The 16,623-nt window shown below is 38.2% G+C and overlaps 1 protein-coding gene across 1 annotated transcript; it reads right to left on the bottom strand.

Moving 5' to 3' along the window:
• Window positions 1–479: 479 nt before the first annotated feature.
• sepsecs (Sep (O-phosphoserine) tRNA:Sec (selenocysteine) tRNA synthase) lies at window positions 480–16,501 on the bottom strand. Its single transcript, XM_017472118.3, has 11 exons — window positions 16,036–16,501; window positions 13,230–13,384; window positions 11,265–11,383; window positions 11,025–11,183; window positions 10,549–10,702; window positions 8,986–9,088; window positions 8,763–8,892; window positions 8,127–8,218; window positions 4,480–4,573; window positions 4,021–4,111; window positions 480–962 (listed from the first exon to the last, which is right to left on the bottom strand). The coding sequence occupies exons 1-11, from the start codon at window positions 16,147–16,149 to the stop codon at window positions 716–718; spliced, it is 1,458 nt and encodes a 485-aa protein (XP_017327607.1). The 5' UTR covers window positions 16,150–16,501; the 3' UTR covers window positions 480–715.
• Window positions 16,502–16,623: the final 122 nt, after the last annotated feature.

The following is a 16,623-nucleotide window of genomic DNA, read 5'->3' as shown; positions in this document are numbered from 1 at the left end:
GTGCATTTCAGTTCTTGTGGCTTCTGTTCAATTCTTCAGGTATAGGCTTCATAACCTCTCATATGTTTCCCTGTAGGCTTCCCATTTGTATTCTAAACAGGTTCTTATCCTTTGCAGTAGCACACTTTTATATCCAGTGCTACTGATCCACAGCATAGCGAGCAAGCATATATTTCACAACTAGCCCCCTTATTATATCCTTCATCAACTGCCGATGTGGATCAGTAATACCAGCTGGGTGTATGAATATAGCCAGGTACATATCAGTCCTACCAGTAATAAGGGTTCATTAACTGCACTGGCAATAGGACTGGTTTAGTTCTCATTGAGCAAAAACTCACCTTCCTGTGATACATATCGTATATCATCAGGAAGGTCTTCACGTATCATAATATGATATTTATGATATTTTTGTCACCCCTAGCATCCATAAACCATTAAAGAGCTTCTATAAATAGCAACCAGGCAGACTATTTAAACTGATTAAATGAAATAGTTTTATTAATAAATGTCTTCAGTCATATTCTGCACCAAATATTTTGGCTTGCTAGAGAAGACAGCAACTAAAAACCTCAGCAGGTGATGCTTTTTAAAGCTACTTCCCAGTTCAGTACAAAACAGGAAACTTAATTGGCTCTTTTATTCAGCTTTGTCCAGAAGAGAAGTGCAATGCAGACAGATCTCACAAACAATCTTTTTAAAGGCGGTATTTGGTTCAGGGAACAGTTTGGTCATCAGGACCTGAAGGCGATGATACTGACTCACACTTCTCTCCCTTTGTGTTTTTCTTAAGGGCCTTGAGGCATTTGTCCAGCCTTTTGATGGAGAGCTCCACGTCTTTTCTGGTGATGCCAATAGCAGAAGCAGCATTAAGGTATGGGCATGGGTAGGCATCCGAATGTGACATGAAGCCACGAAACGTGTGTCCGCTCACAGTTTGTTCGGTTCCCAGTGGCACAACCCTGAAACAATAGAGAGGAAACTAGTTCAGGAACAATTTTAGAATCTATCAAGACACTTCCTGTGCCACTCTTTTAAATGGATGTCAAAACGTGATTGTAAAATCAACCTGCAAAAAGAAGAGTAGAAGGAATTTTATTTTAAGAGTAGAAGCAAATATATTTACAGCATATTTGTCAGAATCTTTTTCCCCAAAGTGGCTTCCAACTGAGAGAAAACACAATCCAAGCTTATGAGGATTAAGGGCTTCGATCAAGATCCTAAGAGTCGCTCTCTGTTAGTCCAAACATACATCTTTTCATCACTAGCTCAGACAGGTGCAATTGAAATGACCAAGCTGGATAAACATTCTAGTCAAATTGATTTTTATGCCGTTTTAGCTATTTTAGGACAGCCGCAGCTACTCTGTAAAGCTAGCTGAAAAAAACAGATTCTCACAGTATTTCACAGAGCAGTGAATTCCAATTAAATTAAGCTGGGACTCTGATCAACAGTATTTTAATTAAGGACATCTCATCATGTATGGCAGCTCATCAGCGGAAACTAAATCCCAGCAAAACTGAGCTGCTGTACATCCCTGGAGATGCATCCCCATGTCAATATTTTGTGATCTTCCTCGGCAACTCTCAGATCACACAATCTGACACTGCACGCAACCTTAGAGTAGTTCTGGACATTCTTCTTGTGTCACATTGCTAACCTCAGACTCAGTCATGCAGATTTCTCCTTTGTAACATCAGGAGGATCTGGCTATTTCTATCCATAGTGGCCAATCAGATGCCTGTTCAGTCTCTTGTGTAGGTCTGCCCTAGTATCCACCTGATGCAGAACAGATCTGCAAGACTCAACCTTCCCCAAGTTCTCCCACACCACCCTGATACTGTGTTAATTCCACTGGCTCCAGTATAATCCTGCAAGCCAAAAATGCACTGTAGGCACTCATCACACCCTGCACTGCACCTCAATCATGTCGAGCCTCTAGCAACGCTTAACCCACCAGCCCACAAGGTATAAGGAAGACATACATCAAGAATCTTTACCGTCCTGGCACCCAGGTGGTGAAATGAACTTCACCTGGCTGTTTTCAAATGAAGACAGAAGAACCACCACTCACCAAGCACTCGTATTAACACTTCTATTTAATAAATAAATAAATAAATACATAATAAAACTTATCTTGTGTTCATGTTGTAATAAACTCCCCCAACATGGTTTTAGCTCGATGGTATTCTTAGTCCCTGACCTCATGAATTAGCATGAAGATGTGCGTTTTTGTTTTTTTATTTATATAGAGGCTACAAAGCACTTCTATAAAGTTGCTCTGGTTCGGTGTGCCTGTAAAAAAAATGCTGTAAATATCAATTTAAATGTTTTTACAATCGAGTCCTTTTTAACTTGAGTCAATTGACTGCTCAAAGTGTGTAAATCATCACTACTGCAGGTTTGCAACATGGGGGAACTGAAAAGCTCGATCTGAGTTAATATTGAATGTGAGAACAGTTATTGCACCATAAAAATACAACAGCTTGCCGTGTTCTAATATGGAAATACAGCCAGAGGACGTGAGTGGATGTATTCACAATTTGCATATTCAAAACCTAAGTTTCATGATAAGGATAAAGTTTTAGGTGCTTCTGTGCATTATACTGTTATCTACAGATTTTTTTTTTAGGTAAATTTATTACACAGTTTATTATTCAAAACAGAATAAAGACATATGGTCAGGTTTTGTGTGGCTAACAAAATTATCTTAATAATTATATAATTATAATCATAGAAAAAAAAGAGTCACGTTATAGTCTCGCATAATTAGTCTTAAATATTACAGCTTTGAAAATTCACTGATTTAATGGCTCTAAATATACTCAATCATGACTACCACAGCGCAGAACACATTAGTATATCTATTAGAAGTCCACTAAAAGTGTTAGACCATGTATCCATCAACTCACTGAATCAGAAAAATCAATAGAAAAAGGTCTTGATGTATACGCCTAAACCCATTAGACAACTGGATAACACTGCAGACATGCAGTTAGAAGTTACTCTCTTTTGCTTAATGCTTCCAAAATATTGACCTGAGCCTCACTTTCAGTCTACTGTATCTGGTGATTTTTAATTTGATTTTAAATTTGTCATTTGGATTAATGATGTTTGCATGCAGTGTACTGTTATCTCTAATGAAACTGATTAATTCTACACAGAGCAAATACACTTACACCAAGAAAAAATGACTAGTGCACCAGATTAGCTGCATTATAAAAAAAAGAACTATTTTATAAACAAAAAGAAGAAGAATTTATATGGACAAACTGGTGCTTTTTTGACAACATAAAAATTGCTAATAGAAAACATTAGTGGTGAACAAATTTAAAGATACAGCAGGAATCGCTTGAGTAAGTTATTTATGATAACAAAAATATTTATGTATCTCCATCACTGCCGCAGAGCAAGACATAAGAAAGAGAGCTCCACTTGCAGTTATGAAACTGGGCAGCAATACTAAATCCCTTCATTAATACTAAATTAGCCCTCACATTAATATGCAATTCAGCAGTTTATCCATTCTATATCCACCGTGAACTGAAATTGGTTCTTACTGCGGGAAAATATAATGTGGAAAAAACTTTTGGAAACTTAACCCTTTAGGACCTGTTGATGATGCTCACTTACACACACTTACATTACATTACATCTTTACCTAGAAACTGCACTCTAGATAGACTATATAGTATAATATATTCTAATAGTAATATATAATACTATAGTATTAGTAGAAAATAATACAGTATGTTATAATGAATAACTTTAATAAAAAGGTAGGAGTTTAAAGAGTTGATATAAATGAAGAGGTTGAATCATTAATATTCAAATCAAGAATTTGTAGAAAGAACAACACATTTGGATATCTTAACCTTAACTTGGGTATATTAACAAGTGTTTAATTAGGATAATATAGGAATATAGTGTATAATATTGAGGAAAAAGGTCGACTACAGTGGGAATGAAAATATAACGCATATTTTGGTCAGGACTGCGCAGTAGGCAGAAAAAGCTCACCTGGCTCCCGACACCTGCCTGGTGAAGAGCATAGAGCCCAGCTGGGTAATGGCTTTATCACAGTTAGCCTGAAGAGCATCCAGAGACATAGCTGAGGAGGACAAAATGACAAAAGCCTTTAAAGCACAAAAATGTATTTTATCGTCAGTTCGCTAACTTGACTGACATACGATAACTTTCACAGGGAAATAAGTGATGCGGTGGGTGACAGTGTTTTGCTGCAGACTTGAAATGATGACTGCTTCACACTACGTAATATTTTACACTTTTATATAAGGAATTCCCCCCGTGACATCCAACTTAAACTGGCCTATGAGTCTGCAGTATTTAAACAGCAATTCAGAAAAATGTGAATACCCTTAATAAGATTAAGCAAGAATAAAATCACTAGAATCATTTAGGTTCATGTTTCCTCTGATTTCCAGCTCTCAGATTTCTATCAGTGTGTGCATGTCTCACCCAGTGATATGGGATTATGTGGCGTATGCAGCAGTCTCTCTCCATGGCTATCAGCCAGTATCTTCAGCTCTTGAACCAGGTGGGTGTACAGCTCCTTCAGGCAGTACGAAATCACAGTTATAAATAGCCCTACAATGATCAGCCTTTTTTTGCTGCACGCACTGTTTACTGCTCATGTTGCAATTTTCCATCTGCTGACATACTCCCTCCATCTGCTTCTCTATTCCTCACTCCTGCTGTCCTCCTATCACCCGCTCCCTCCCTTTCTCTTTTCCTGTCTTCCTCTACATGCCTTTATTAGCATCCCATTAGCTCTCCTCATGCTTTAATGGTAGTGGTGTACTATAAATAGCAGTGCTGATGGTTTTACAGTTCAGCACTATTACAGAGGACAAAATGAATCTATGCAGCAACACATGATAAGTCCTGTGTTAGCATAGTAAACAAAAAGGCCGTTTCGTTTTTTTTTTGCAGGTTTGTTTTTGTCCTCAAGACGCTGTCATTGAAACATATTGACATGGTGAAATCCTCTAATAACAGCATTAGGTTGATCATTCAAAACAATTTTTATTATATTCATAGAATAGTGAGGTCATAAACAAACCTAATGCTTTAGTTATTAATATTTCACAACCTTTAAATGACAGCTGACATTTATATTGTGTGTCCTGATGAATGACCAATAGAAATTGTCCAAAATGAAATCAAAATGCATTGGCTATAAAATCTGTGGCTAAAAAAAAACATGCAACATGATTATCTTTTATTTAATTTTGTTCATTAAATCATGTGTACAAAATAAGAAAACAGAAACAAATCTAGTTAGTCTATTGAATGCTTGTTATTTGAAAATACACAATTTAACAGAATGGGTACAAACCTGATTTTCCATCAAGTTCCATCCATCATATATACACATACATACACCAGGGTCTCTCCCTCATATTTTATATATATATATATATATATATATATATATATATATATATATATATATATATATATATATATATATATATTTATATATATATATATATATATATATATATATATATATAGTTATTTATTATTATTTATTCATTTATATACACATGACTGGCTGGAAGGTGTGCGTTAGAACCGGACATACCACAGGTAGTTCTGGCCAGCTTAAATACTGTACTAAATTAATGCGCTGCCTATAAACAACTGTAAACATAGTAACATAAAATTAAACTCACAGTGTGGTATTAGTAGGCGGCACAGTGATTCACACATGCAATCTCTCTCTCTCTCTCTCTCTCTCTCTCTAATAACTATTTATTACAAATCCATTCAAATAAATATAATCTTATCGCACTACTTTATCTCTGTGCATGATTTACAGCGGGCAGAATTCTAGATCTAACGACCCGTATATAAAATAACGAACGCAAAATTAACCGCTGTTATCAGTCTAATTTTGCAAACATCAACGACAGCTTTAACATGTCAATGCTGGCAAGTGACTGTGGTAAAACAGGATGTGCGTTACACAATTTTAATGCACTCCGCTTCATGTCGGGTGGTTCTTTGCATTTATCTGTATCGTAAACCAATAAGCTAATAGAAAAAAATAACTGTGCGTGTGCGTGTGTATATATATACATACATACATACACACACATATATATATATATACACACACACACACACAAACACACACAGTGAGGGAAAAAAGTATTTGATCCCCTGCTGATTTTGTACGTTTGCCCACTGACAAAGAAATGATCAGTCTATAATTTTAATGGTAGATTTATTTGAACAGTGAGAGACAGAATATCAACAAAAAAATCCAGAAAAACGCATGTCAAAAATGTTATAAATTGATTTGCATTTTAATGAGGGAAATAAGTATTTGACCCCTCTGCAAAACATGACTTAGTACTTGGTGGCAAAACCCTTGTTGGCAGTCACAGAGGTCAGAGGTCAGATGTTTCTTGTAGTTGGCCACCAGGTTTGCACACATCTCAGGAGGGATTTTGTCCCACTCCTCTTTGCAGATCTTCTCCAAGTCATTAAGGTTTCGAGGCTGACGTTTGGCAACTCGAACCTTCAGCTCCCTCCACAGATTTTCTATGGGATTAAGGTCTGGAGACTGGCTAGGCCACTCCAGGACCTTAATGTGCTTCTTCTTGAGCCACTCCTTTGTTGCCTTGGCCGTGTGTTTTGGGTCATTGTCATGCTGGAATACCCATCCACGACCCATTTTCAATGCCCTGGCTGAGGGAAGGAGGTTCTCACCCAAGATTTGACGGTACATGGCCCCGTCCATCGTCCCTTTGATGCGGTGAAGTTGTCCTGTCCCCTTAGCAGAAAAATACCCCCAAAGCATAATGTTTCCACCTCCATGTTTGACGGTGGGGATGGTGTTCTTGGGGTCATAGGCAGCATTCCTCCTCCTCCAAACACGGCGAGTTGAGTTGATGCCAAAGAGCTCCATATTGGTCTCATCTGACCACAACACTTTCACCCAGTTGTCCTCTGAATCATTCAGATGTTCATTGGCAAACTTCAGACGGGCATGTATATGTGCTTTCTTGAGCAGGGGGATTTTCCGGGCGCTGCAGGATTTCAGTCCTTCACGGCGTAGTGTGTTACCAATTGTTTTCTTGGTGACTATGGTCCCAGCTGCCTTGAGATCATTGACAAGATCCACCCGTGTAGTTCTGGGCTGATTCCTCACTGTTCTCATGATCGTTGCAACTCCACGAGGTGAGATCTTGCATGGAGCCCCAGGCCGAGGGAGATTGACAGTTCTTTTGTGCTTCTTCCATTTGCGAATAATCATACCAACTGTTGTCACCTTCTCACCAAGCTGCTTGGCAATGGTCTTGTAGCCCATTCCAGACTTGTGTAGGTCTACAATCTTGTCCCTGACATCCTTGGAGAGCTCTTTGGTCTTGGCCATGGTGGAGAGTTTGGAATCTGATTGATTGATTGCTTCTGTGGACAGGTGTCTTTTATACAGGTAACAAGATGAGATTAGGAGCACTCCCTTTAAGAGTGTGCTCCTAATCTCAGCTCGTTACCTGTATAAAAGACACCTGGGAGCCAGAAATCTCTCTGATTGAGAGGGGGTCAAATACTTATTTCCCTCATTAAAATGCAAATCAATTTATAACATTTTTGACATGCGTTTTTCTGGATTTTTTTGTTGTTATTCTGTCTCTCACTGTTCAAATAAATCTACCATTAAAATTATAGACTGATCATTTCTTTGTCAGTGGGCAAACGTACAAAATCAGCAGGGGATCAAATACTTCTTTCCCTCACTGTATATACACACACACACAGTTATTTTTTTCTATTATCTTATTGGTTTACGATACAGATAAATGTAAATGTGTAAATAAAGCATGCTCTGTATCATGTGAGGTTAATATCATTTTCCTTTGTTCCTTTTTTGAAGCCTGGAGAGGAATTAATGCAGCTATTCCTCTGTGACATGGCCATTTATCCACTAACACTGCACAGTTGTACACAACTACCACAGCCTTTTTATTTTGAAAGCTCCCCCTCAATCAATATTCCCTGCCGGCTCTCTTATGTTAGCAGGTGCTGCAGAGAAAAGAACATTCCAGCATATTGGGCACTGAGTGCATCAGTGCCGTGTGTCTGCGGTTTACCTTTCTCTCAGACAGGAGTTTTTTATAGCCACTGGCCCCGAGACTGAGCAGAGTGATAAGCACGTCCAGAGAGGGGGAAGCTGATGCACGACCTGTTGGACAGCAGTAAATCAGGATAAATTCAGACAAGGGCAAAATTTTGATAATAAAAAGCTATAGGGGTGTGTAAAAATAAATAAATAAATAAATAAATAAATAAAATTAAAAAAGTCTTTTTCACATTTATAAAATATCTGTGCTAACAGTTCTGACAGAAAAGAACATTCTGATAGAAATTGTACAGGATATGGAGTACTCAAAATAGTAAAACCTGTCCCATAATAAAGGAATGCACAATCAATATTACAGCATTTGGTATTCACACTGCAGTAGGAGGGTGGGAATAATAAGGAACAACAGTTTGAGACAAAAAAAAAAACATGCAGAGAGAAATAATATCTCAAGCCTAACAACCACAGCTTCAGAAGCTGAATGCATTGTGCGTTTGCATGAAATCAGCTACATAGCTAATAAACCGAATGGGCTCTTTATGCTGAACTGTTTATTGATCTGAAATGTTGATAAAGTGCTCAAACTGAGTCTGTCATTTACAAAACACATTCACAGAGACAAAGGGGAAGTGATTCACACACTAACCAGGGTACATTTTACTGATCTCCTTAATGAAGTCCTCATCAAAGCCTGCAATAATGGCACCTCCAACAGGAACCATGAAATTTTTGTCCAGGCTTTGAACAAAGGCATCAATTCTGCCCACTCGCGCACCCTGTAAATACACTCAATTAGCTCACATGTCTGAACAGCTTAATCTAAGCAAGATAACAGCAAAATATTAGTTAGATAGGCATGTGTGCTTTACCTGTTGTATGAGGTGCATGCATTTGGATGACTGCACTCCGTAGGCATTGTTGACTATATGAGGGATGTTATATTTGGCACACATAACAGAGAGCTCTTCCAACCTGTACGACAAGACGCATAAAAGTGATTTGCATCTCTTTTATGTATTTATCTTAATTGTAGACAGGTTATTTCTTAAAACTTAAATATGCCCCAGACGGTGCATGAGCAGCTGTTCAAAAAGATGCGGTCGACTGGCATCACTTGACTCAGAGAAAATACACGATAGCCTTCGCCCTTCCGGGTTGGTAATCTTAAATACAGTTGAATGCAAATTTTTTATATTCTCTTTATACAGATGCATCTAAAAAAAAAATTAGCATATCGTGGAAAAGTTAGTTTTTTTCTGTAATTTAATTAAAAAAGTGGAACTTTCATATATTCTAGCTTCATTACACATAAAGTGAAATATTTCGAGCCGTTTTTGTTTTAATCTTGATGATTACGGCTTACAGCTCATGGAAATCAAAAATCAAATAAAGAATTTATAATACAGAAATGTCGAACTTCTGAAAAGTATGTTAATGTATGCACTCGATACTTGGTCAGGGCTTTAATTCTTTTGCACGAATTACTGCATGAATGCGGCGTGGCATGGAGGCAATCAGTCTGTGGCACTGCTGAGGTGTTCGGGAAGCCCAGGTTGCTTTGATAGTGGCCTACATCTCATCTGCATTGTTGGGTCTGTTGTCTCTCCTAGGTTCTGTATGGGGTTCGGGTCAGGTGAGTTGGCTGGCTAATCACGCACAGTAATACCATGGTCAGTAAACCAGTTACTAGTAGTTTTGGCACTGTGGGCAGGTGCCAAGTCCTGCTGGAAAAGTAAATCAGCATCTCCATAAAGCTTATCAACAGATGGAAACATGAAGTGCTCTAAAATCTCCTGGTAGACGCTGCATGGACTCTCAACTTGAGAAAACACAGTAGACCAACACCAGCAGATGACATGGCCCCCCAAATCATCACTGACTGTGGAAACTTCACACTGGACTTCAAGCAACTTAGGTTCTGTGCCTCTCCACACTTCCTCCAGACTCTGGGACCTTGATTTCCAAGTGAAATGCAACATTTAATTTCATCTCATCATTGATTGTGGCTGTGTGTACTGAACCAGACTGAGCGATTAAAGGCTCAGGAACCTTTGCAGATGTTTTGAGATAATTAGCTGATTAGAGCTCTTCTCAGGTCGACATTTCTGTATTATAAATTCTTTACTGTAATATTTTGAGATACTGGATTTTTGATTTCCATGACCTGTAAACCGAAATCATCAAGATTAAAAGAAAAAAAGGCTTGAAATATTTCACTTTATGTGTAATGAATCTAGAATATATGTAAGTTCCACTTTTTGTATTAAATTACAGGAAAGAAATTAACTTTTCCACGATATTCTAATTTTTTTTTAGATGCACCTGTAATTAACTACAGAACTTTTTATTATGTGTACCATTTCATTCCATTCCATGGAAAGTTGTAAGAAATACTATGTCTGAGACAGACCATAACTGGCCAGTTCACCTGCCTGTCAGGGACGCGAGGAGCAAAACAGGAAGTGGTGGAATGAACACACAGAATATTCTCAGCTCCAAGTTCCTCGACCTTCTTCTCCACAGCCTCCAGGTCTGTCCTCAACTCATCTCCTTCCAGAACATTCTCAATGACCACCGGCTCAAACCCTGCTCATATTTAGACCAGACAATACAGGTATTATATCTTTTTTGACATAAAATAAATATATTGCTTATGTGTTTATATGCATCTCTCCACTAAAACAGAACAACGCTGACTATGCAGAGAAGCTTTTTTGTGCATAATATCAACAACAAAAATCAATTATAAAGGATAGGATACCATATAATACCATATGAGAGCTATGGTAAGATGTAGCTAACTCAAGCTGTCTACCAGCAATAGAAATATAATCTTGACTGTACTATGTGATCAGCTTTTCTTTAATTTATTAGTTTAATTATTTTTAATGTCATACTACAGACATACCGGCAGTGACCATCGATTTGAAACAGGACTTCTGGTCAATGCGAGGCCAAAGAATGTAGCGTGCTGATGGCCTCCTGTGTCGGAGTGTCAGGAAACACAACGTCAAGCTCATTCCAGTTGCCATGGGCACCACAAAGCATGATGACACACTTCTAACACCTGTGTGAAGAAAACAGCTTCATCCAATAAATTCATTAATACAAGAAAGCAAATTTCTCCAAGTAATCATGTGACATTCACCGCTAAATCTGAGAACATCCAGCACTACTGAATTGGTGATCTTGTTGAGGAGACTGGAGCCAGCGGCCTTCGGCTGAACAGCAGCAATATCACCAGAGCGGCCGATGCCATGGATCAATCTAAGACAGAGAACTGAATATGAGCTTCAGCTTAGTTTGTAACATGCTTGGACCTTTACATTATTCTGCAACACATTTATTTCTAGTTCTTTTACTTTTAAATATGACATTTATATGTCCTCATATAGATATATAAGAGCATGTAGGCAAACACAGCATTCACTAATATATATTCAAATTGTTACACCAACATTTTAATCATAATTCTTAATTGAAGGTTTTTGATCTATGAACTATTTGTACCTACTCTATACTTTGCTGTGGAACGGAGTTATAATTTGATGACTATTGCTATTGTCCTGTAAACTTCTTGTATATTACAGGTATATATTTAAGGCAAGACACTCAAGGTAGAAATGCAGAGTTTTGTCACATCAGTTTTTTCAGATTTTTAAATATGATAACGACATGATGAGTGCTATGTGGGGCGGAGCTAAACTTTAAAAGTTGCTCATTTACACATAATGCAGTAGTCGGTGCCAATACAGTGAAATAAACATTTGCTGAGTATTTTAATTACAACAGTTTAAGTGAAAATGTTAAATGTCACTCAAAATGTCATTATCTTTGAAAAGCTTGTTTCCTGCTATGTACACAACATGACAAATTAAAGGAAAACATGCTGACATGGTTATGTTGCATGAGGGATAATTTACTGGCATGGTTAGACTCCACTTGTCCACGTGAGCACCTTTTATTCTTTAACGTCCTCATCCACAAGTCATGAATGTTTTGAGAAATATGAAAATGATGTAAAGCATATGCTATGGCATATGGTGGTCTCTAACACCATCATGAAAAAAAGACAAGTGAAGAAATTTCTTTTGAAAGAACAATATTCAACACTCTACTACAGATCCAGAAATGTGCAGAATCTGTGCGAAAGTGCACTGAAGCTGTTCTGGTGGCTCATGTTGGTCCAACACCCTGTTACTAAAACATAAACTGTCTTTTACTTTAATTTGTCACCTGTCTGTATGTCAATTTAAGTGTCATCATCACATGGCCATTTCCTTTAGAAACTGTATAAACCACACTTACTAGAAAGGAAACAAATGAATTTCTGAAAATCTTTTTTTTTTTAAATTATATTCAGAATAAAAAATATAAGTTTTTGGAAGAATGATCCAAAGGCTAGATTTCCTGCTTTACAAAGGAAGCACATGCATTCATTTTTTATTAGATTAAGCCCATTTGCATATATAAAGTAACATTTTGAAAATATTTCAAAAACAAAATATAGTTGCATATTTGTACTTGTGTCCAGTACAAAAATATACCATATACTTGCATATATTTGATTGATTACTGGCAATCAGCTGGCAAAGATTAATTGTGATATTGTATAAATTACCCTATTCCCTTATTGTGCCTTGCCTTAAGCTATTTGTGTCAGGCCTTACCTTTGCCATTTGTTACTAAAAGATAGTCAGAAACTTTATTTACTTTCATGTTTAATGCTGATATTTGGCTGCTCTTCATAAGGTGCATGTGCATTTTACCCTACTGTTATGCTTATATTATAGAAGTGGCATAAAAACACAGCTTGTATGACAATCCAGTCAAAATGTAATATTTGTGACAGGTTCACCCAGATGTGATGCATTATTTTTCCCCACTGAGCTCATAAATAAGCAATTTATATGTTGTTATAGATTTCTATTAATTGTTACCAAAGACAGTGGGAAACACACACACTGTAGCTCTAGGATTGACACTAAACGCATGGCGACTGGTTGAACTACTAATGTAATAGTTCCATTCCTCCTCATTTTACACAAAGTTGTGCCGTTGCTCACCAGGCCACCATTCTACCAATGTAAATGAAACTTAGCATGTAAGTTACCTGTAATGTCTTCGGGCCACCAGGCCAGAGGCAACTCGGCCCTCTCTCTCTCCAACTCCACAGTTCCCCAAGAAATTATTACTGTCCATGACTGCGAGCTCATTCAGAAAGAGCTCTATGGTGCTTTCGTTCCATCCCTCCTCTGGACATTTGCCCTGGGAAGACAGGGAAACATCTCACAAATAGCACCTTTACCTATTTAGAAGAAAGTGTTAAGTAATAAGGTACAGGTCAATCATACTGTAGCATCTAGGCACTGCAATTACAGTAGTCTACAGTGAGCGATGAGCATGATATTAACTGAGAGAGCTAAAATCTAAATCTATAAATAACTCAACAGTGAAACTATTAAGGCTGAGTGATGCATTATAAAATGATGTCTCATAGATGTCATAAAAAGAATGATGTGGGGCAAACTATTACACATGCACATATACTTAAGAGCATGCTGTTCACAGACTTCAGTTCAGTATTCAACACAATCATCCCCCAACAACTGATAAAGTGGAGCCTGCTGGGTTTAAACACCTTCCTCTGCAACTGGATTCTGGACTTTCTGACCGGGAGACCTCAGTCCATCGGGATCAGCAACTCTACCACCAGCACCACCACATTGAACACCAGTGCCCCCCAGGGCTTTGTGCTCAGTCCACTGCTGTTCACAGTGCTGACTCATGACTCTGCTGCAAAGTACATTTCAAATAACATCATCGAGATTGTTGATGATACAACAGTCGTGGGCCTCAACAACAACAATGATGAGTCAGAGTACAGGGAGGAGGTGAACCAGCTCGCAGAATAGAAACAACAATCCATCTCTTCATGTTGATAAGACTAAAGAGATGATTGTCGACTTCAGGAGGACCCAGGTGGACCAATCACTACTGCACATCAACGGAACAGCCATGAAGAGAGTCAAAATCTAAAAGTTTCTATGTATGCACATGACAGAGGACCTCTCAACATCACCTACCTAGTAAAGAAGGCTCAGCAGCGCCTCCGCAGGAAGCGGAGAGAGCCAAACTTCCCCCTCCCATCCTCACCTTCTACAGAGGGGCCATAGAAAACGTTCTGACCAGCTGTCGCACCGTATGTTACGGGAACTACACAGCCTCTGACCACAAGACCCTACAGAGAATTGTGTGTACAGCTGAAAAGATCACTGGAGTCACTCTACCCACAATCGACACCTCATTCAACAACCGCTGCATCTGCAAAACCACCAGTATTGCAAATGACCCCTCTCACGGACTCTTAACCCTCCTGTCATCGGGCAGAAGGTACAGGAGCATCCATGCCACCACCAGCAGACTCTGCAACAGTTTCTTCCCTGAGGCAGTCAGATTACTCAACACCCTGCTGCTTCCCAATGCTCACCTGGGCAAGCCAAACACCTACCCCAGTAAGATCCAAAAACAACAAAGCTGCATGCATCAGTCACTCTTGTGTAACGGAACTTGTTTTTGCTGCCAATATTACTGCTATACTTGTGCTGCTACACTACACAACAGTTTAAAGCCCATGTTCTGTGTATTTATTGTTTTGTTCTGTCTCACTGTTAATGTAATCCTGCATACTGTTCCGTGTTGCACCATGGTCCTGGAGAAACGCCCTTTTGTTCAACTGCACACAAGCTGTATAGAGGAATGACAATAAAAACTAGGGCTGGGTAAAAAATAACGATTTTCAGATTTTAATCGATCTTCAATTTAACGAAACGATACGAAATGTTTACCTTAACAATAAGGCTCACACAATTATGTTTAATTACTTTTACTTTGAGTAACAAACATTGTAACAAGAAATCATAAATATGTGCGTACAATTTTAAACATTTCAACAATACATTCAGGACGAGAGGCGAAGTAGAGATAATATTCACATTCTCTCAATTAAAGCACGCACATTAGGAATTGATTCAGGAAATCCGGGGATTTCTTGAGAGATTACTTTACTTGAGAAGATGCGAATATTATCTGTACTTCGCCTCTGGTCCTGAATATCGCCATCTTTCATGTTGTGAATTTTGAAAATGGTTTTATTTCTTAAACACGTTTCAAGTTGTTAATGAATTCCAGTTTTGTTTTTTTATTACAGTTATATGCATTGTACAGTTTCTGCTCCTTGTGTGCATTGTATGCACATATTTATGATTTCTTGTTACAATGTTTGTTACTCAAAGTAAAAGTAATTCAACATAATCGTGTGGGCCTTACTGTTAATGAAAACGTGTATTTCAGTAATATAGCCAAGTAGGAGGGTTTCAGTTACCAGCATTTATATTAAAATATTGATAACATGTCTGCAAAACTAACATTTTAAATGAAATATTGATAACTGATCGATATTGAATTGAAACCATATAAATAAGAATCGAATCCATATAAACAAGAATCGAATCTATATAAATAAGAATCAAATCAACACCATGTAAATAAGAATCTAATTGAATCGAAACCATATAAATAAGAATCTAATTGAATCGAATCCATATAAATAAGAATCGAATCGCCAAATTGGTCGCAATACCCAGCCCTAATAAAAATCCACTCGACTTGACTAAATATTTTAAAGATTTTACTTTTCACTCAACTTGCTGTCAATAAAAGGATTTGTAATGAAAGCTGCTGTATTAAATTAGAAAAGAAGGCACAACAGAAGCATTTTCACTGATGCTCTCAAACCTTTGGACCCCCCTGTATATTGTCGTACTGTCTAACGGGTTGTTGTTGTTTTGTTCTTTGGATATTGTTGGCATATTTCTGGTGGTTGAGGTGCTCAGTACAGGGTTTTATGAGAAGTCTACCTGCTCTAGCAGAGTCCTGATGAGTTGCTGATGACCGCAGCGAGCCTGGACACCCTGCCGCACATAGGAAGCGGACACCAGCTTCTCACTCAGCCGGAAGTTTTCGTCATTCATTCCTCAAAGCTGTACAACAAACCGACACGCACCTGAAGGCACTGCTGGGTTGTTACTGTTTTCTTTAACTAGCTAGCTGTTTCGAGCCTGCACTATGGCTGAAATCTATCCCTGCTTTTATTGTTAATCATTAACGTGCTTCGGAAAAAAACTCATTCAGTGCACTTACGAAACCCTGGCTAAGGAAACTCGCCAGTCAGCATGGCTAAATCCTAAATGCTATTGATTTGGATATGCAATCCACTAGATATGGTGTATAACACATTATTTCACACCCTAGACAGGGCACTTCTCTAGGGAGAAGCAAGCCGCTTTAGCTTTCAGCCCATGACAACTGCTATTACACTTCCTGTTTACGCGTCCCTTAAACTCCGCCCACCGACAGTTTTACTATTTCGAAGTAAAAGTCCTTTCCGCTTTCGTCAGAGAGCTTGTGTTGGGAGCTGTAGGTCTGTTACTAGATTTGTCAAGTAT

The sequence above is a fragment of the Ictalurus punctatus genome, chromosome 7 (assembly GCF_001660625.3).
Source record: "Ictalurus punctatus breed USDA103 chromosome 7, Coco_2.0, whole genome shotgun sequence".
Classification (NCBI taxonomy): Eukaryota; Metazoa; Chordata; class Actinopteri; order Siluriformes; family Ictaluridae; genus Ictalurus; species Ictalurus punctatus.
The sequence above is the reverse complement of the archived record's forward strand: the minus strand, read 5'-3'. Positions and strand labels throughout refer to the sequence as shown.

Coding starts and splice junctions, on each gene's coding strand:
- sepsecs (XM_017472118.3), bottom strand. CDS start 16,149: ATGAATGACGAAAACTTCCGGCTGAGTGAGAAGCTGGTGTCCGCTTCC. Junction 11,184..11,264: donor GGATGTTCTCAGATTTAGCG/GTGAATGTCACA, acceptor TTCTTCACACAG/GTGTTAGAAGTGTGTCATCA. Junction 8,219..8,762: donor GATCAGTAAAATGTACCCTG/GTTAGTGTGTGA, acceptor GCTGTCCAACAG/GTCGTGCATCAGCTTCCCCC.